Source organism: Lycorma delicatula, chromosome 9, assembly GCF_047948215.1.
Source record: "Lycorma delicatula isolate Av1 chromosome 9, ASM4794821v1, whole genome shotgun sequence".
In the NCBI taxonomy this organism is placed as follows: Eukaryota; Metazoa; Arthropoda; class Insecta; order Hemiptera; family Fulgoridae; genus Lycorma; species Lycorma delicatula.
Window position 1 is genome coordinate 85882262 of NC_134463.1, and position 21978 is coordinate 85904239.

The following is a 21978-nucleotide window of genomic DNA, read 5'->3' on the forward strand; positions in this document are numbered from 1 at the left end:
TACCGTTTAGATAATTCTTTAGAGGATGAGTGAGGATGATATGTATACGTGTAAATGAAGTGTAGTCTTGTACATTCTCAGTTCGACCATTCCTGAGATGAGATGTGTGGTTAATTGAAACTCAACCACCAAAGAACACCGGTATCCACGATCTAGTATTCAAATCCATATACTAATAATGTCTGTGATATATAAACCAAACAGAATTCACGCCATAATGTATTTATTAATTTCACTATAAAGTGCTAAATTTATGATAAATTGTGGTGAAACAAAATATTGTCTTTGGTTAGTGAAATCATTCAGTCTTTGCTATTATAAACTTAATATCTCATTGTGATTGCAATAAATGGCAGCCATTCTAGTTTATTATATTTAATTAATTTTCTTTAACATTTTTTTTACAGCTATGGAAATATCATGAAGGTGTGACAAGATATGTCGGTGTAGGACATGCTGCTGTCATTACCAGTGTCAGATTCAGTCCTGACAGACAAAAGATTATTAGTGCCAGTGCAGATGGAGCAATATTCATATGGAATTGTCCAGTAACTGATTATGGCATACCAAAAACTGTAAAAACACCCAGCACAGCATCTTCTCGTAGCACGTGTAGTATTAGAGAAGCAAAATTTGCTGCTAAAAAGAAGGCCAATTCTGAGGAAAATATAAATGCAATATCACCAATTCAAAGTGTTAGATCTGAACCGTCAACACCTGTATCGGCTCCTCAATCTGTGACATCAGTTAAAGAACACCAAGAAAATGGTTTCGGTACTAATAAATAAATACTTACTTTTAGAAATATAACTTGATTCTTTCACATGAATTTATATTTTTAAAGAATGTCTTAAATTTTTTTACTACTTTCCATGACACCCAAATTCTTCAATTTAATAGAACCTGCTGTACCAACCTTTTTTCAGATATGATTTCTTAAACTGTTGTTACTCAATTCATAAACATCAACTTGAACTGAACTGATATTTGAATTAAATATGTGACATAACATTTGTATGTGTTCAACAGGAATATCAGCCAAAATATTTACTTTGTATTACTTCACTAACATAAAAATTCATGAACATAAAAGGATTCTTTCCTGAATATTTGGTTTAAAATTTATCTGTAATTTCAATATCTAGCTCTTATTATTTTGAAAAGTTCATAAAAGCTACAATAAGTTATGAAAAACTTTCATATTATTTAAGCAATCTCAGGAGGTGAACAGCTGCATCACGTTGTTTTATGTAGAATTTCAGCATTCCCTCCTGCCTTCATAAAAAAAATTTGTGACTGATGATAATATTTGAAAGTAAAAATCTTAAACATTAATAAAGGTTTAAAATTTAAAACAATCTGGTTGGATTGTGGATTATGATCAACCAAAATATGCTTTTAGAATTAATCACAGCCCTAAAACACATTAAACAAAAAAAACTAAATCTTTATGTAAACTTCATAAAAAATACAACTGACTATTTCTAAGATATTATCATCAAACCCTGATCACATATAACTTTAAAGGAGTAGGTTTTAAGAAAAAAAAATCATAACTTAATAGAGAGCATACTGTTTTTACAACTAAGTCATTTATATCAATATTATAATAATATTATGAAACTAAAGGAAATGATTGGTGACCTAAATCTATTTAAAACGTGGTTTAATTTTCCACGTTGTAGATTTTCTATATAGAAAGCATGATACGTTGAAAATTAAGAAGTTATTATGAAAAGAAGGTGAACAATTGCAGAATAAATAAGTGTAAATTAAGTAAATTTTGTTATACATTAACTTTTTTAAATTTAGTATTTTAATTTGATATCATACTGATGTTTATTAGCCATAAAAAAATGCCAATAGCATGCCTGGAAACTCCTTGAGCATTACTTAGTTTAATAATAGTTTTATTAATGGTGGTTTCTCTTGTTTGCATTTCACCTTATTTCATACCAACATATGCAGAATGCTATTTATAAGATTTTCAGGTTTTGTGAAATTGAAAGAGAAGTTTACAATTTTAAAATTTGTACGTAATTACAGTACATACTAATGAATTTATAATCTGTACTTCCTAATGATAGTAACTTGAGGTGGTGGTTGGCACTTTGTATGTAAACAATATTTAAACATTTTTATCAATAATTTTGAATAATGCAGCTAATTATTAGCCAAATTTCAGAAAAGGATTATACTGTTCCACAAAAACAATATTTAATTAATATACAATAGTACTATACATAAATAAAGTGAAGATATATCAATAAAGCTCATTTCAAAAATCAATCAGAAGTATTATGTCAATGAAGTTTCTATTCCATTGTAAAGTATTGACTTAATTCATTTTGTTTTTTAAGTAACTAATAACACTAGTTTTGGGTTAGTTACTAATAACACAAAATTTGTATCTAACATGTTACACGTTTCTCATTGTAATTTGGGTGTTGATTTCAAATATGCTATCACAAAACAGTTTTACGTAAACAGTAAATTTTTTATAATAAATCATTTTGACCAACTGCTGGTTACAATTAAGAATAGTTGCTGTATTTTTACTTTTAAAACAATATGCAGACATACTTAATAAAGAAAAAATAAATAAATATAAACACTGTATCACAAGAAGTACATGTACAAACATGTCTGTACGATGCCATATAGACATCTGTTGTTGTCTACTACAGGGCTTAAAATCTTTAGCTTCAGTTGTCTATACTGTGTGTTGTGTTTCACAGCATTACTAGTGTTTTGCTATATTTTCATCGATTTTTTTTTATAATATAAAAGTGATTTTTCTAGTTTTTATTTGCTTCTGCAAAGTTTGTGGATGTTGAAATCATCCAGGCAATTTTTGTTATGCCTGGTAAATTAATGTCTAGATCTAAAAAAAAAGTCTATTACTGAACTGATAAAAACAGCATTTAAATTTTATTTTGATTGCGCACTAGGAGGATCAAGATAAAACCTGGGTGCCTCATGTTATTTGCATATCGTGCTTAGTAACTCTAACTGAATGGTTGAGGGGAACTGACAAGCCATGCCATTTGATGTACTGCTGGTTTGGTGTGAACATAAGGACCAATTCACAGACTGCTACTTTTTGTATGACAAACATATTTGGATTTTCATTCAAAAATAGAAAGTTCATAAAATATGCAGCTCATATGTATTCTCAGCTCTAAAGCCGGTATCACACGGAGAGGTTACCTGTATCTGTATACGATCTAAACCCACCATCTAATCAGACACTGCTAGAAGAACACTCTGAAAATGAAGCAGATGATGTAGAGGATGTTGAAGAATATCTTCCTGTATATGATGCGAAATCTCCTCATTTAATTCAACAAAATGAACTTAATGTTGCGACTTAGAGTTATCAAACCAGTAAGCTGAACTTATGGGGGTCTTAAATGCAACAGTGGAATCTTTTAGCAGAAAAAACAAAGTTACTAAGTTTAGAACTTGAAATAAAACGCTTTCAATTTACAAGGGCTATTTTTTTTTTTCAACTACCGAATCTTGCATCTAAGTAAAAAAGAAACAGGGGGAGCCACGCCTGCGCTTCATCCCCCTACCACAAACTCTGCCATTGCCAGCTCCATTGCATAAGTCTGAGCTATGGGCAAGAGAACATGGCTGCTATGATCGGTGCTCCCGCCAAGTGTGAGTTGGGAAGAGTGATAAGTTTTCTGCAAGTAGAAGGATACAGTGCTGCTGAAATCTGTCGCAGAATGAGGTTAGTGTATGGTGAAAACTTTGAGTGATGGTAGTGTATAGGAATGGTGAAGTAAATTTAAAGAAGGGTGAGATCAGATATCCATGATGAAGTTGGGCAAGGATTCAAGTCTGTCGCAACTGTATGCCTGATTCTGCATGTTGATGATTTTGTCCACGACAAATGGAGGTTTATGATAAGTGATTTCTGTAGAAATCCCAGAAATTTTAAGGTCTTCGTTGTACATGTGACTAAAGACCTAGGATACTGGAAATTGTGTGCACGTTGGGTCCCAAAAATGCTGAGTGACGATCACAAAACACAGTGAATGATGTCAGCCTTAATATTTCTCACACATTATGATAATGAGGCAGAAGAGTTTTTAAAGACTATCGTTACTGGCAATTAGACTTGGATCAAGTATGACAATCCAGAAACTAAAGAACAGTATAAGCAGTGGATGCATACACTTCTCCAAACAGACACACTTCTCCGAAAAAGTTCCTAACAGACACTGAGAAACAGTAAAACAATGGCTACAGTTTTTTGGGACTATAAAGCTGACTTGGTGGTTTTTATGGAGCAGAGGACAACAGTAACAAAGGAAGTTTATTGTGAATCTTTACGTTGCCTCTGCAGAGTGATCCAGAACAAATGAAGAGGCATGCTCTTGTTCAACATGGTTTGATCCATAACTATGCACAACCACACCCAAACAATTCAAGTGGGAGGTTTTCGACCATCCACCATATAGTCCAGACCTAGCACCTAGCAAATTTCACCTCTTTCGGGAATTGAAAGTATGGTTGGGCAGGTTTTAACCATTTAAAAATAAGTTTGCCTAAATTGAGTGAGAATAAGCTGAAGGAGGGTATATGAAAGTATGGTTGGGCGGGTTTTAACCATTTAAAAATAAGTTTCCCTAAATTGAGTGAGGATAAGCTGAAGGAGGGTATATTTATTGGTCTACAAATCATGACACTACTTAAGGACTCAACTTTTGACAATAAACTTTGTGAATGTGAACTAGCTGCATGGAAGTCATTCAAAGATCGTTGCTGGTGGTTACTGGCAGTAGAAAACATGAAAACTATGTTTTTCTTGGTTAATAAGCTGTAAGAAAACTCTGAAGTTTATAGGATATTAAAAATTCACTTCCTACAGTACCACTTAAGACTTTTTTCCTAAAAATTTGGGCTGTCAGTGATGAGCAAGGAGAGCATTTCCATCAGTATATTCTGACTATGGAGCATCGGTACCAAGGAAGATGAGATCCTGGAATGATGGATGATTATTGTTGGTGTTTGTTTAGAAAAACTGATCAAACAACATACAAGTGAAAAAGTTGCTTACAATTCCAGTGATTTAGACTTTTAGAAACTGTTATTTTAAAATTATATTAATGCATTTCAATTTATCTGTGTTTAATTGCTGGTAAATAAATTGTATGTATCTAAAAAAAAGTGACATATTACACAAATTCTGATAACAGTTTTGAATTCAGCATCCCAAAATTAGTTAAAATCACCATGTATGATTCCAGATAAACAAAAACTTTTCTTTTGTTTACTAGTGTAATTCTTTATAATTCAATGATTATACCTAAATTTTTTAATATTTATATTATAGAAAATGGTGTAGTTAAATGTTATTGCAAAGATGAATGTCAGTGTCGATCAAAATCCAGACAGACAACACAATCAGGTAAAAAACATAAATTTCTGTATCTGTAGTTTATTATTATTATAAGAACATTTATAAATTTCAGTAATAATCTGTAGTTTATTATTATTACAAGAACATTTAAATAAATATTATCTTGACATGAATTTTTTAAAATGTACAGTGGATCAACATAATAAAATTTGATTGTGGGAAATTATTTAAATATTATTGGTATATAAAAATAAGTGTAATATTGACTCAACACAAAAAAAAATTGAAAAATTACTAAAACATATATTTTATTTGTTTGAGATACCAAAAGGGAATAAAAAGATTCTGGGTGGGATTTTTTTTTTTTGTTAGAATAAAATTTTGAAGGTATAGCAAGTTATGTGGGAGGTAATTTTATTAAAGGTGTTCTGTTACATTATAACTGCATATGAAAAGTACGAATTGGAAGTAGAAAATTCTTTTCAGATGTTCAAGTTTTTAAAAACTTGAACAATCGGTGACGTCTTAAGTTCCTTCATACAAATAAAAAAAAAAGACACTAGTCGGCTTATTTTTATGTGCTACTCTGATATAAACAACTCTTAAAATATTTTGTTCAGAAGATAATCCATTATTTAATGGTTTACTTCATTACTATATAATGGATTCTGGTATAAATTTTGAGAATTATATTACGTAAATATGAGAGAGAGAGAGAGATAGAGAGTGAGTGTGAGAGTGAGAGAGAGAGTGTGTATGCATGTGTACAAAGACATTTGAAAAAATTATCTTTTTCGTAATTTTTTTCTTCTTTTTCAGAGATAAAGTCAAATAATGAATAATTTTTCTTTTCTGATTGAGCCACAATTTAAATGGAATCATTTGTATACATATGATTTATTATAAATTATACATTTTTAAAATGTAAATTTTATTACATTTACATTTTGTAAATTTTATTACATTTACATTTTGTAAATTTTATTCACAAATTTTTTATGAAAGACTTATTTTTAATGATGTTATTATATACTTACTTGAATGGAATTACAAATAATTTTTTAATCAAGTTTTATATTATTTATTTTTGTAAAATTATATTTCATTTGTAAACAATATATTAAGTACAATGTGCCAGAATTTTATAACCAAAAACCATAAATAATATTTAAAATACACTATAGTTAATATTAATGACACATTGCAAATAAATAAAATAAATTGCACATAATTTTAAATAAATCTGAATCATTACTCTTTGTGTAAACACCCTTTTAAGTCCTCATTATATGGTATTCACATTTCTACTGGTACATTACAGCAACCATATCTTGTAAGCTTTTCACCTCTTCTAACTCTGTTGGTCACTGACAGAAATATATATCATGTGATACCAATCTCACTCACAAAATATTCAATCCTTCTAACATCAAAATTTAGTCTGGTGATATACTTGGATAGACAAATTTAGTCTGGTGATATACTTGAATAGACAAATACTGTATAGAAGGAAAATCGAAGGGGACTAGGATGCCTCATGTTAATGTTCATTCAGGGCATACATAACCAGTACAGCAACCAGTGTATTAAAAGATCTTTATTAACACTCATAATCCTTATTCTTATTTTACATAGAGATTTTCTTTAAATTTAAAATTGTTCTGGTGATATCTAAATGATAAGTACCTAATGTTCATTAGAAAACATTAACATAAAATAAAGAAATACCCAATATTTTTGGACATAGGAAAAAGATTTTGTTAGCAAAGTCTGGACCTATTTTGAAGCATTGTTAATATCTGGAGGATAATGTTCCAGCTCATATCTAGTGAGCAACACATTGCTTCATTTTTTATGGATCAAACTGGTTAGAGATATCATGACATGCCAAACAATATGAAAATACCTGGTGATCATGGTGTATTGAGTAGTTCTTTGGGTATTTTGTTTCTTTTATTTTGTGGGTCCTAAGTGAATAGATATTCTTTCTTTTACTATTCATACATTTTTTATTATCTGCAAGATTTTTGTGTGTTTTAGCTGATCTCCAATGAATATACACGCATCCAATCTCTTATAGGCAAAGTTTCAAACTGCTGATGTAATAAACCTATAATATTCATCAGAGCACATATGAAAGCACCAGTATCAATTACTCAATTACACCTTAATAAAATACAAGTCGTCATGAAAAAAAAATCTTGGAAGTACCAGCATAAATATATTGCATAGAGATAATTTCTTTCAATTTTAAAATCTGACTGTTAGTTACTCTGTAGCATAAAACCACTTATTAGATTTGTATTTTCCATACAAAAAGGACGCTTAAAAGGAATTAAAACTAGAAAGTAGAATATGTTTGGTATGAAGTAAAATTTAAATATATATATATATATATTTTTTTTTTCTACTTCATATATTACATATGAAAAAAAAAAATAAAAAAAAATGTTGTTGCATTAAATTTTTTACTAGAGTAAAACTTTAAGCCTATAATATTTAAAAGAACTTTTGAAACATTTTTTCAGAGTAAAATTGTTTTCTGCAGTTGTCTTGCTTATTCTGAATTCTATTTTTTTTTTTGTCTTCAATCATTTGACTGGTTTTATGCAGCTCTTCAAGATTCCTTATCTAGTGCTAGTCGTTTCATTTTGGTATACCCCCTAACTCCTACATCCCTAACAATTTGTTTTACAAATTCCAAACGTTGTCTGCCTCCACAATTTTTTCCTTCTACCTGTCTCTCCAATGAATGTTAAAGCAACTATTCCAGGATGCCTTAATATGTGGCCTATAAAGTCTGTCTCTTATTTCAACTTATTTTCAACACCTCTTCATTTGTCACTTTATCCACCCACCTGATTTTTAATTAAAATTCTGCTATAGCACCACATTTCAAAAGCTTCTAATCTTTTCTTCTCAGGTACTCTGATCATCCAAGTTCTATTTCCATATAAAGCTACGTTCCAAACATATACTTTCTTAAATTAATTTTTGATGTAAACAAATTATATTTCTGACTGAAGGTTCGTTTTGCTTATGCTATTCAGCATTTTATATCGCTTCTGCTTCGTCCATCTTTAGTAATTCTACTTCCCAAATAACAAAATTCTTCTACCTCCATAATCTTTCTTCTTCCTATTTTTACATTGTTTTGTTCTTGTTTATTCTCATGTGGTAGTTCTTGCATAGGACTTCATCCATGCCATTCATTATTCCTTCTAAATCTTTTTTACTCTCATTCCTTCTAAATCTTTTTGCTAGAATTACTATATCATCAATAAATCATAGCATCTTTATCTTCTCATCCTGTACTGTTACTCCAGATCTAAATTGTTCTTTAACATCATTTACTGCTTTTTCTACGTAAAGATTAAAAAGTAACGGGCATAGGATAGAACATCCTTGTCAGACTCCCTTTTTTATTATGGCTTTCTTTCTCATGTTTTTCAATTATTACTGTTGCTGTTTGGTTCCTGTTGTTAGCGATTGTTCTTCTATCTCTGTATTGAACCCTAACGTTTTTAAAATGCTGAACATTTTTTAGCGATTGTTCTTCTATCTCTGTATTTGAACCCTAACGTTTTTAAAATGCTGAACATTTTATTCTAGTCTACATTATCAAATGCCTTTTAGGTCTATAAATGCCAAGTATGTTGGTTTGTTTTTCTTTAATATTTCTTCTACTATTAGTCTGAGCCCTAAAACTGCTCCCCTTGTCCCTATACTTTTGGTCTTTTCCTAACACTTCTTCCACTCTCCTCTCAATTCTTCTGTACAGAATTCTAGGTAAGATGCATGGCTAGTTAAGCTAATTGTTCTACATTCTTCACATTTATCTGCTCCTGCTTTCTTTGGTATCATGACTGTAATACTCTTTTTGAAGTCCGATGGAACTCCCCATTTTAATAAATCTTACACACCAGTTTGTATAATCTATCAATCGCTTCCTCATCTGCACTGTGCAGTAATTCTACAGGTATTCTACAGGTATTCTGTCTATTCCAGAAGCCTTTCTGCCAATCAAATCTTTTAATGCTCTCTTAAATTCAGATCTCAGTATTGTTTCTCCCCTTTCATCCTCTCTGACTTCCTCTTTTTCCTCTATAACACTATTTTCTAATTCACTTCCTCCGTATAACTCTTATATTTATTCCACCAATATATTCCACCCACCTATCGACTTTGCCTTTCGTATTATAAATTGGTGTAACATCTTTGTTTAACACATTATTAGATTTTAATTTATGTACCCCAAAATTTTCCTTATCTTTCCTATAAGCTCTGTCTATTTTACCAATGTTCATTTCTCTTTCCACTATGAACACTTTAATCCACTCTTCTTTCGCTAGTTTGCACTAGTATTTCTTAGTTGGTACCCTCTTTCATTCTGTTTGCCCAGCCACTATATTTACTTCCTGAATTCTATATAAAATTACTATTTTTAATCTATAAATTACATTAAAATTTAGTGTAAGCTTACATTAAACTAAGCTCATACAATTATATATACAATAATTTGTCAATTTGGTGGGAGAGAAAAATCTTTCTATTGGTGAAAAATTTCATCACGCATTTTTTAACAATATAAATAACATCTACATGCATTTTTAATTTTGTAATCAGTAATTAAAAATAAATCAGTAATTAAAAATAAAATTAGGCACAAATATTTAAAAAATGGTATCTAACATAAGGTAGGTATCTAACATAAGGTATTACACTAGGTATTCCCTCTGAGAAGCAGCAATAAAACAATATATGTTAAAAACAAAGCATTTATTAAAAAATAACAAAATTGTAAAATCAAGTTTAAATATAAAATATAATTGGCTATAACAAAAGTAAAACAAAAACATAAAATTTACATCCTATTTTTTTCTATATTTAGTACAAAAGTTATCCTATGATACAATATTGTATTATGACGGCACAGTTTTATGACTTTCCGATCATGGGCTCATACACAGAGTTTAGCAAATCAGTGCTATACTAGCGCTCCTTGTGGTAACAGGGGGTATTATTGACACAGTATACCACTTAGCCACTAGTTTAGAGCATTTTTGTTGGGTGGAGGTGAGAGTTGGCAAAAAGATTTTTTCAGATATTACTTTTTAATTGTTAACAACCTAATAAAAATAAGAACTTAATTACGCAAAATTTTGAGATGAGGGTGAACTTGCTCTACTGCCTCATCGTCCTTTATGTTAAAAATTTAATGGCATCAATGCCCCATATATATAAATAATATGACCAAGTTTGCTCAAAATCAGTCCAGTAGTTCTGAAGATATAAGGTGATTTAGAGGGCGACACTGAACACACACAAATACATATGAACATTTGGAAAATTTTTTGGGTTCCTTAGGTGTCAAACATCAAAATCTGGTGAAATCCACATATGCCCAAATTGGACCAATTACAATAGTTTCCCTTCATAGTGCTAGATGGGACAGAAAAAGAATTTACTGAAAGAATTTTATACTCTATTTTATCTTTGTCATATAGTTTTTAATACTAAGGTTATGTCACTGCTGAAATACAAAAGTAAAGATTTAATATATTTATTAATTTTGAATATGTAAATTACAAAAACAACAGCTAAATTAAGTTTATAAATCTGTATATAAGTTGCTAATAATTTTAAATTAGAAAATTACAAACATATTGAATCGCTTAGTATTTTATAATGAATTACCACATTGGCAAACAAATGCAGTATCTCTCATTCTCAAACTACAAGCAAGTAGAACTTAGAACATAGAAAATATGATTTTAAATGACACATTCAGAAACCTTATCTGCCACTCTTAATACAGGCAAAGTGTAAATAAGTAAAATGTAATTGAAGTAATAACATGTTAATGTATAATCTACATATAAAATTCACGCAACAAATACATAATTTTTTATTAGGAATGTATTTTGATAAAAATAATATAAATTATTGCACTTCAGAAACAAAATTGATTTTTTTTAAATTAATTAAAATAATATTTTGAACAACCATTAATAGCAAGAACATTTAAAAAGAAATAAAGTTACAAATATATGAATAAAAAACAACGTAAATTAAAAACAATCTGCAAAATAACAAATTATATCTCTTATTCATCTTACTGTAGGTTTGAGTGGTATGATATGAACTCATTGCAGAACAATAAAGATTATAAAAAAGAGCATATGAAATGAATATAGATGTATAATATGAAATGAAAAGAGGACGTAAGCATTATACAGCATTAAATGGAAACATTCTTAGCCTCAATTAATATGGAAAGGAACCAGGGCAAGACTAAATTGCACACCTTACAACTTACAATTACACAATCCTATAATGATAATTTCAAAGAGCAGCGTACAGAAACTTCATCTACTAGAGGTAAAGATGGTTGTTTATAGTGTTAGACTATATACTGGGTAAGGCACATTAAAAAAAAAATGGACAAAATAATGATGCACAGTACAAAAAGAAAGAAAAGCCAACTAAAAAAGAGATATCTTAAAATAAATGATTAAAACAGGTGTAAGAGATCATAGGAAAAGTTACAAATGTAAGATGAAAGTAGATACGAAAGTCATCTCTTTTAAGGATGTGTTAATAAATTTACACCCTTAAAAAGAGATGTTATCAGATGTAAGAGGGTCACATAATGCAAATTAATCATTTCAATTCATAAACTTAGATTATACTTCACATTTTCAAACACACATTTATACACAATTATAACAATATTTACATATCACAATAAGTATCTCATATATATATATATATATAAATCACCATAGTTGTATAATTTCAACCCCATGCTTGACTTTTACAATAGTGTAAAATTAATTTACCATCAGTACCAAAACAGTCAAAAACATTCTTTACAGTCTGATCTGGTGATGGAGCAAATGCCTGATTGACGTACAAAAACTGAAAAAAAGAAGGTAACAGTAAAAATAACTGTTTATTTTTTATAACTAAAAATCATCCTTTAACTAGTATTTTTTTATTTGTATTTACGCTTTTATATAAATTTACAACTAAAAAAGTTTTCCAAGTGCCAAGTTCGAACAACTTTTTCAAGAACTTACGTTCTTTTTTATAACAAAAAAAGAATATATTCACAAAATTAACTAGAATGTAGAAATACAATTATTTTTTCTGAAATTACAAAAGTAATTATAAAATTATTTCTTCTATAATTATATTTTTTGTGTGCAAATAAGAATTATGCATTAAACAAAAAAAAGAGAAACCTTTCAGCTATCATGATTAGGTCATCTCTCATTTTGTTCAACCCAGATAATAAATCATACTTCTGAATCTATTAAAAGTATAACTAGTTACAGAGTAGTGAGCAACCTTATGTTACTTTACCTAGACTTGGATAATAGTACTAAAATACAACTTAGATGGTTAACAGCCTACCGAAACAAACTAAACTTAAAAATTAATCTCTGCTAATATAAATGAGATTTACATCTTGAATCTAATAATCTTTATTTGGTTAAAATAAGTAGATAACATTGCTTATGTACAAACAGTTGTATATACACAAATACATACAAATTCTTTTAAAAAATTTACAAAAGGCAGTAGTATATATTAGTTCATAAAACTTTAGATGCAATGGCATTACACACATGTTCAATTTTTTCATTTCCATTCTTCTTCCTGATGCAATGTCTTCATACTATGATTGAAATGAATATAGATTTTTAACAGCAGATTCAAAATTGTAGGCAGTTGAGAATCACAATAATTTAAATATACTTTTTCAAGTAGATTAATAAATACATATTTATGGGAAAATAGACTTATGTTATGAAAAGAACTATTTATGTAAACATACAGAAAATATAAAGGAGTAAGTTACAAATAAAATTCACAGAAACAATTCTTTTTAAAAACTAAAAACAAATAAAACTGTAATATCTGAAATCACTGATTTTTAATTATACTGGATATCTATAAATATAAAAAAAAATTCTCTTCACACATTAATTTTGGCTTATCAAATTTTAATAGAATTTGATAATCATGATACAGTTTGCATGATGATAAAATTATTCGAACCTTATCGTGCTATATATCTAAGATAAATTTCACAAAAATATTTACGAGTAATAATTTCAGAAGAGGATTCCAACCAGAAGAAAAAGTCATACAGAATTGTTAAGCAGAAAATAAATTAAATTTGTTGTCATGGTCAAAAAGAATTGGAAGGAAAAAAAAAGATTGGTTAATGTATGATAGCACGAGCTATTATACAGAGTAAAAACTCGGTAAATGAAAAAGCTGCAAATGGATTTTAAAAGAAGCTGTACTCTAAAAGCTCCATAAAAAGAACATCAGTAAAGTGGGATATCATATATGGAATTGAAAAGAAGGTATTTGAAATGCAAAGGGCCATGTATTAAGAATGGAAGAACACTGGTTAAAAAAAGAAGAAAAATGACAACCGCTCTGAATAAGGAGATGAATACTATTAGAGGAATGGAAAGACCAATCATGAACAATAAGGAGAAAATAGCTTGGTATTTTTTCCTAAATATAAAAATAAATACTCTTTCTTTTTTGTCTTAAGTCATTTGACTGGTTTGATGCAGCTCTCCAAGCTTCTCTATCTAGTACTAGTTGTTTCATTTCATTATACTCCCTATATCCTACATCCCTAACAATTTGTTTTACATATTCCAAACGTTGCCTGCCTGCACAATTTTTCCCATCTACCTGTCCCTCCAATATCAGCTATTCCAGGATGCCTAAAGATGTGACCTACAAATCTGTCTTTGTCTTTTAGCTATATTTTTCCAAATGCTTCTTTCTTTATCAATTTGCCGCAACACCTCTTATTTGTCACTTTATCCACCCATCTGATTTTTAATATTCTCCTATCACTGCATTTCAAAAGCTTCTAATCTTTTCTTCTCAGGTACTCTGATCATCCAAGTTTCACTTCCATATAAAGCTACGCTCTAAACACATATTTCCAAAAATCTTTTCCTGATGTTTAAATTAATTTTTGATGTAAGAAAATTATATTTCTGAGTGAAAGCTCATTTTGCCTGGGCTATTCGGCATTTTATATCGCTCCTGCTTCGTCCATCTTTGGTAATTCTACTTCTCAAATAACAAAATTCTTCTACCTTCAGCCTTTTCTCATCCTATTTTTATATTCAGTGGTCCATCTACTTAATTTCTACTACATTTCATTACTTTCATTTTGTTCTTTTTAATTTTCTTGCATCATCCATGCTATTCACTATTACTCTAAATCTTTTTTACTCTCAGCTACAATTATTTTATCATCAGCAAATTGTAGCATCTTTGTCTTTTCACCTTGCACTGTTACTCCGGGTCTAAACTGTTCTCATTAACTGTTAGTTCTATGTAAAGATTAAAAAATAACAGGGATAGGTTACATCCTTGTCATCTGACTGCCTTTTTTATTAGTGCTTCTTTCTTATGCTATTCAATAATTACTGTTGCAATTTGGTTCCTGTAAATGTTAGCAATTGTTCTTCTATTTCTATACTTGAACCCCATATTTTTTGAAGTGCTAAACATTTTATTCCAGTCTACATTATCAAATACCTTTTCTAAGTCTATAAATGCCATGGATGTACATATTCCAGCCACCTATCAACCTTTTCTTTAATATTATAAATCAGTGTACTATTTATTTAACACATTATTACATTATAACTTATGTATCACAAAATTTTCCTAAACTTTCCTTTATCTTACCAATGATAATTTGTATGTTTCCACTTCTGAACAATTTTCTTTATTCCACTCTTCTTCCACTAATTTTCACTTCCTGTTTATAGTATTTCTTAATTGTTGATACGTCCTTTCACGTTCTTCATCATTAGCATTCTTATACTTTCTATGTTCATTCATCAGCTGCAATATATCTTTTGATATCCAAGGTTTTCTACCAGTTCTCTTTGTTCTGCCTAAGTTTGCTTCTGGTAATTTATGAATTTCCTTTTTAACATTTCCCATTCTTCTTCTACATTTTCTACCTTATCTTTTTTACTAAGACCTCTTATGATGTCGTCCTCAAAAATCTTCTTTGCCTCCCCTTTTCATCAAGCTTCTCTAAATTCCACAAATTCATCTGACATCTTTTTTTTAGAATTTTAAACCCCAATCTATATTTCATTATTACTAAATTATGGTTGCTGTCAATGTCTGCTCCTGGATATGCTTTGCAGTTAACAAACTGATTTCTAAATCTTTGCTTAATCATGATATAATCTATCTGATACCTTGCAGTATCACCCACTTTTCCCATGTGTATATTCTTCTATTATGATTTTTAAATTGGGTGTTGGCAACTATTAAATTATACTTCATCCAAAACTCAATAACTCGGTCCCCTCTTTCATTTCTTTTGCCCAGCCTTTATTCCCCCCACACAATACTTCCTTCTTTGCCTTTTCCGATCCTTGCTTGCATTCCAATCTCCAACTATTATTAAATTTTCATCCATCCCCTTTTACATGTTTAATTGCTTCGTCAATTTCTTCATATACACACTCTACCTCATCATCATCATCATCATACACACTTGTAGGCATGTAGACATTAACAATGATTGTCGGCTTAGGTTTTGATTTTATCCTGATTATGATTCTATCACTAAGATTTTTTAAATACTCTACTCGCTTGATTGAATTTGCACCAAAAAAAAAAAAAAAAAATATTAACAGAATTTTCAGTTAAATGATTTATAAAGTATTCGTAAAAGTACTAGAGCTTATAAAACAACATTTCTTATATTATTAAATATTAAACACTTGCTTTCAAAGTACTGGAAGTTTTTCTTTGAAAGGATTTCTTGTAAATAATTAGCAGAACCGTCTTCTGTACAGTTCTTATATGACTTCACTGAAGATAGACTTTAAGGATAAATTCCACATTTAATTTTTAAAGCATTATTATCATCATATTCTGTTCAATGGTAAAGCAAACTCAGGCTACTTTTTTTCTATTAATAAAAAAGAATCATAATTATTCAAACAATATTCATAATAGATTACACTGTGATAACCTTTACACCGATCAACTAATTCTTTCATCAAGGACAGCTTAATATGATATTACATCTACAACAATGCAACCTGTATATATAAAAATAGATACTACTTTCCTAAACAAAACTAATATATATTTGTTACACTTATTTAGCAATGTAGGTAAACAGTAAATGTGTGCAGTGTAAAATTATCGCATACACATGAAACCATATATGGGCTTCCCATATGCAAACAGCAACAACAGGAGTGCCATTTATGGTATTTCCATAATGAACAGGTTAAAATTAATAGTTACAATTTTATATTCATTCTATTTTAACAACATTTGTTACTTAATTATCGACTGACATAAATCTTTTAGGGTGCAAGTTGACTTATGGTGCATACAGAATGGTTTATCATTGAATTCCCACTCAGGTTGCAAACTGCCTTTGTTTATTTGTACGTTTTTTCTTTATTTTTTCTAATATATTTTGTTGTTACAAAAAGTTGAGTTGAAGGTTTAACCTGATAATAAATTAATTACATATTAAAAATGTTTGGTGTTTTATAAATATTTTCTATCTAAATAAAAAACTCTGATAACATCTATCTTCAACAGTACAATCAATGTCAATGACACTATTATTAATATGTAATGAAAAGGTAACATTTTAAATAATCTATATTTTTACAATAAATTAAATATAACTTTCATAATGAAAAAGATAAATTATAATTAAGCGTAAAAGTACACAATTATTGTACAACTTACCAATGAGTCAGAGGGTTCAAGTTTTAGGTATTTTTTAATAAAATCAATTAAACAACCTATCTTTCTTTCAGGATCTACTGCCCATTTCTTTTTCTTCATTATTGGAGCATTACCAGTGGCTTTTAATAATATATCAACTATTAAAACAAAAAACAAATAAGTAAAAGTATGCCAAAAAAAAAAAATATACAAAGACATTTTTCATCCTGAAATTACGTAATTCATACATAAAAAATTATCTACTGATTTGTATTGTTGTTATTATTATTTATTTTAGTCCTTAATATCACATAATTAATCATAAAAAAAAAAATTAACACATTACCAGTATGCAACAGCTGAAGTTTGGTGTATAAATTATGAATTTCTGCACCATCAGACCAACAATAATTGTTGATTCTTAAAGAAACTAAAATTATCATATTTAGCATTACACACTGCATTTATCTAAATAATAAATTCAAATTTTGTCAGAAAATACTCATGAAAGTTAAATGTAACATTTCAAAATTCATACATAAAATTAAATAATTATAATATCAACATTTCACTGAATTTTTACAGACCAAAACTTACTATCTAGTGATACTGAACTGGCTGGGTGGAAATTAGAATAGATTTTATTTAAAACACATAAAACTACCTTTATATTAAAGCAAAGGCAAAAATCTTGCCATCCTAACAAGGTCTGTAGTAATTTCTACTGATTGTGTGTGAGAGTGTATTTTGTGATTCTCTTGAATATTTTGTACATGTCTTTAAAAACAAGTAATTTTTGCAACAGCTCACGTTGTAATTTTTCATGAAAATAAGAAAATAAAGACTTTGTGTTAAAGATCATTGTTTTCATAAAATTTGGATACAAAGAATATTTTTCTAAGTTATTAGTGAAAAATGGTGGTTTATTTAAAAACTGTGGTAGGATGGACATAGAAGACTTAAAAAATCTCTGTCTCAAGTTGGCACCTACACTAAAACCTACATGAGGTATTCAAAAACAAACTATTTTTTCTTCTTGTCTGGTGATGAACTACATTTTTTTCTTTTTTATTCTCTGTGGAAACTTATTCATTGATTTTTTATTTTCTTTTTTAACTCATTAGTAGTTAAATTATACTTTTTAGGAGAAGTATTTAACAATAAATCTCCAAAACCCAGATAAATTTTGTATTAACATAAATCTAGATATCTATTATAATGGCTATGCAATTGGTCTCTTGGGCATGTACTCTGAAACTTGCAATCTAGTTTAACTGTTAACATACAAAACTCAAGTACCTTGAAAAAAATCATAGTTTCTGAACCTGATGAGACATTAAGTTAGATTTTATGTGAATGGCAACAATTTAGCAATGATGTAACCTCAGAAATGTAGATATTTCTGGTAGAAATCTGCAAGAAAAAAATATAAGAAATAAAAGATGAATTAGAAGGGTTACCAGCCCCATTGCCTTGGTCAACAAGAAGCTCTGATCTCACCATACCTACACTCTGGGGTTTTGTTAAAGGAGATATCTGAAAATGCATATATGTCAACAACGAGCAATACCAAGACGCTGTTGGTCAGCATTTGAAATGATTACCCCTGATATGCTGTTGTGGATAAATAACCGGACATGGAAGTGCATATAGCTGTGCTTTGAACATGGTGGAACCCACAGAGACATTTTAGATCCATAGAAGGTAAAGCTGCATCTATCCTAATAATTTCATAACTAGCGTAAAGAGACTTTTCCCGCCCACCCCATATAACTGACATCAACTAGAATAGTATGACACCAGAAGGAAATATGTCATGCAACACTTGCTGAATGTGTGTATTAACTGACCCTTTAAAATTTATATAAAAGAGATGAATAATAATAAGTATATTCTAGTAACAGCTATGATCTAACTCCAACAGATAAAATTAAAATACCTGATTTATATTTAAATTATTTATAAACAGTATGAAACAAGTGTTATACGAGAGCAACATTCATGAAAACAGTATGAAATAAAATTCAGACAAATTAATTGTTAGCAGTTTTAAGATGTGTTTCATTATCGAACTACTTTATCTATAAAAATGACTGCAATAACAAAATTAATTCATCTCTTCAATTCTTGCAATTTAATCTCATAATTTGTTTTTAAATAATTTAAAGCCAATAAATTCTCTACTATTTTCCTCTGAATACTATCTCTGTTATGCTTAAAACTGATTTACGTGAAATTTTGGAAGTGGATTTGGTGTTACTACATCAACATTTTAAAACACCTATTATTTCAAAATTTCAGAAATCCAAAATAATAAAATTTTTATAGATATATAAAATTTTATAAAACTTACTTTTAGTTTTTTGAGTTTCAACTGTACCCACATTGAGTGACTGTTCTGAATGTGCATCCTGTTCATTTGCACTATCTGTCACACTTTCTTGTGTCTCTAGCTTAATATCAGGAGTGGTAACAGGCTGCTCATCACCCATTTTAATGATCTGAAAAAACATTGAATTAAATCCTTAAATAAAAATATTATTTATTTACTTGTTTTATATTAATATTTATACCTTCTGAACCACCTTTTCAACAGTCAGCTCACTGAAAAGCCATTTTTTATTTTCAAAAATACGCTCTTACTAAATTTAACCACCAACCAACTGCTACTATGGGTCATAGCTAGTTAAGAACTGTATGTCTTCATTTCAATGGACCTCTAAGACATATGGTCTTATCTAAAGCATTCTGACAGTACAACAGTTACACTTTAAACTTATCATGAAAACCTTCTTATCCACAAACTGTAATAGTTATCTTTATAAATAACGTACATCTCTACTATATTCAGATCTAGATCTATAGGGGTTGCTTGAATCCAAAGAAAGGAAGAATCGTTATAAAAATGAAGCAGAGAACAGGGGGGCAAGAGACGCACACTGTTTCTGACATACTCACTGAATTATGTTTAACAATATCAATGTCACCAATTAAAAATTCAAATTATTTTAACTATCAAAGTATTATTATTAATTAATTCTTGAATGAAAAAAAAATGTTCACATTTTCTTTTTCAACAGGTTGTCATCAAAACAATTAATATGCACTTCAAATGAATTAATTATATATTATATTATGCATACTTTTGAGTCAAATGAGTATGAATCCATTAACTCCAGTCTCAATTGAAGTCTTTCTTAAGAAGTGATTTTTTAAAACTTCTATTAACAGCATTCATTCTGAAAATCCTTACATATATACATAAATAATCTCTTAATAAAAAGTGGGAAAAATGCATACTTCCATAATCAAAAAACTTAAAGAAAAAATCCCAATGAATACAATATAATTTTTCTTTTATAATACTATCTCCTGGTGATGCAAACCTGACAATTGGGTAAATCAAAAGTTAAACATAAATGCAGTACTAAATCTACAATTAGCTAAATTACTAATTTGGAGAGGAAGGCAAATACTTCTAAGAAGTATGAACTGAACCGATTGTTCATATGTGTAAAGTAAGTGTTACTTGATTCTTTTTAACCATGATGATGGTAATAATTAAAACTTCTGCAGTTTTAACTTATTAACCTAACAGAATATTAATAGCTATGTGTTAAATATTTTAGAAAATAGCAACTTGATGAAAAAAGAATCAGAAGTAGCAGAAAAAATTAGTTGAAGACCATTCTTTAGAGAGAACAAGTAATACACATTTAAATCAAATTTTTACATAAGATATTTTTTATATTCAATTGTTCTAATATAATTGGTTAATTAATTAATTATTATTTTGGTAATGATCCACCGTATAAGTTTGAACCTAGTGCAAGGTAATGTGAAATAGAAATTTTGCAGCATATGAAAAAATGTCATGCCTGATTAGGATTTAAAAATGTAACCTTTGGGAAAAAGACTGAGAAAATACAGAAGTGTCAGGAATTAAAATAGAATTTTCATGACAAGTACATATGATACCCAACATATTTTATATAACCTGTTTTACAAGTACGTTAGCCTCATTTTCAAACCATACTAAATTTAACAACATTAAACAAAAAAAAAAATAATAAAGGACTATTCACTTTATACAGTTTATCACAGTTTGATAAAAATGCAATCAAAGATATAAGAACAGCATTAATCTCTGCTGAATATGCTTAACAAATTTAAGTACTTTCATGTAAATTTATTACAGCATTTATAACAGCATATAGAAATGTGATGAATAAATGTTTCACTACCAAATTAATGGAACTTTTTCTTCTTAAAACCATTTTAAAGCTAATCAACGGTACAACTCATGCCCCTAACAGAAGCATGGCAACATATAGAAACATTAAAAATATTGTCTAAATAACACAGCAATACCTCAACACATTTAACACAAAATTTACAAAAACACAAAATTTATTAAGCACAACACATTAAATGAACAAACACTAGAAAAATCAAAAATATTATTTGGGAAAAAACTTACAAAGTTTTTAATATTAGATAATATACGAAGATGGTGTAGATTACTTGAAATGTCTTTGCAAGATTATTAATTTGAAACAGCTGTTTAAGATTTATTATTTTTAGAACTTTCTGATACATTGTGAATGAAACATCATGTTAACTGAAATTGCTACATTAATTAAGTAAAAAAAGTTCTTTAATAATTAATAATTTTAAAACTTCTGGTACTTTCTAACACAAAACATTACTACATTAATTTAAAAAAATACTACATTAAATTAATACTGTTGAACTGTTCTATTGTTAATTGTAATAAATTGGCTGTTGTACTCTTACAACTACACAGCTGTTTCAATTGATCATGAAAAGGA

The 21978-nt window shown here is 28.9% G+C and overlaps 2 protein-coding genes across 7 annotated transcripts in view; one reads left to right on the plus strand and one right to left on the minus strand.

The window, feature by feature from the left end:
• Positions 1–788, plus strand: part of LOC142330700 (cilia- and flagella-associated protein 52) — a 31816-nt gene extending 31028 nt beyond the window's left edge. The window contains exon 12 of the mRNA XM_075376147.1: positions 408–788. Coding sequence (XP_075232262.1) covers positions 408–788 — 381 coding nt within the window. The remainder of the gene's footprint in view (positions 1–407) is intronic.
• Positions 789–10138: 9350 nt separating this feature from the next.
• The window catches only part of Atg12 (Autophagy-related 12), a 257464-nt gene continuing 245624 nt past the window's right edge, over positions 10139–21978 (minus strand). For all 6 annotated transcript variants that reach the window (XM_075374495.1, XM_075374497.1, XM_075374498.1 and 3 more), the window contains 3 exons: positions 19500–19647; positions 17168–17304; positions 10139–12295 (listed from right to left, as the gene is read on the minus strand). In XM_075374495.1, coding sequence (XP_075230610.1) covers positions 12173–12295; positions 17168–17304; positions 19500–19647 — 408 coding nt within the window. In that variant the 3' untranslated portion in view covers positions 10139–12172. The remainder of the gene's footprint in view (positions 12296–17167; positions 17305–19499; positions 19648–21978) is intronic.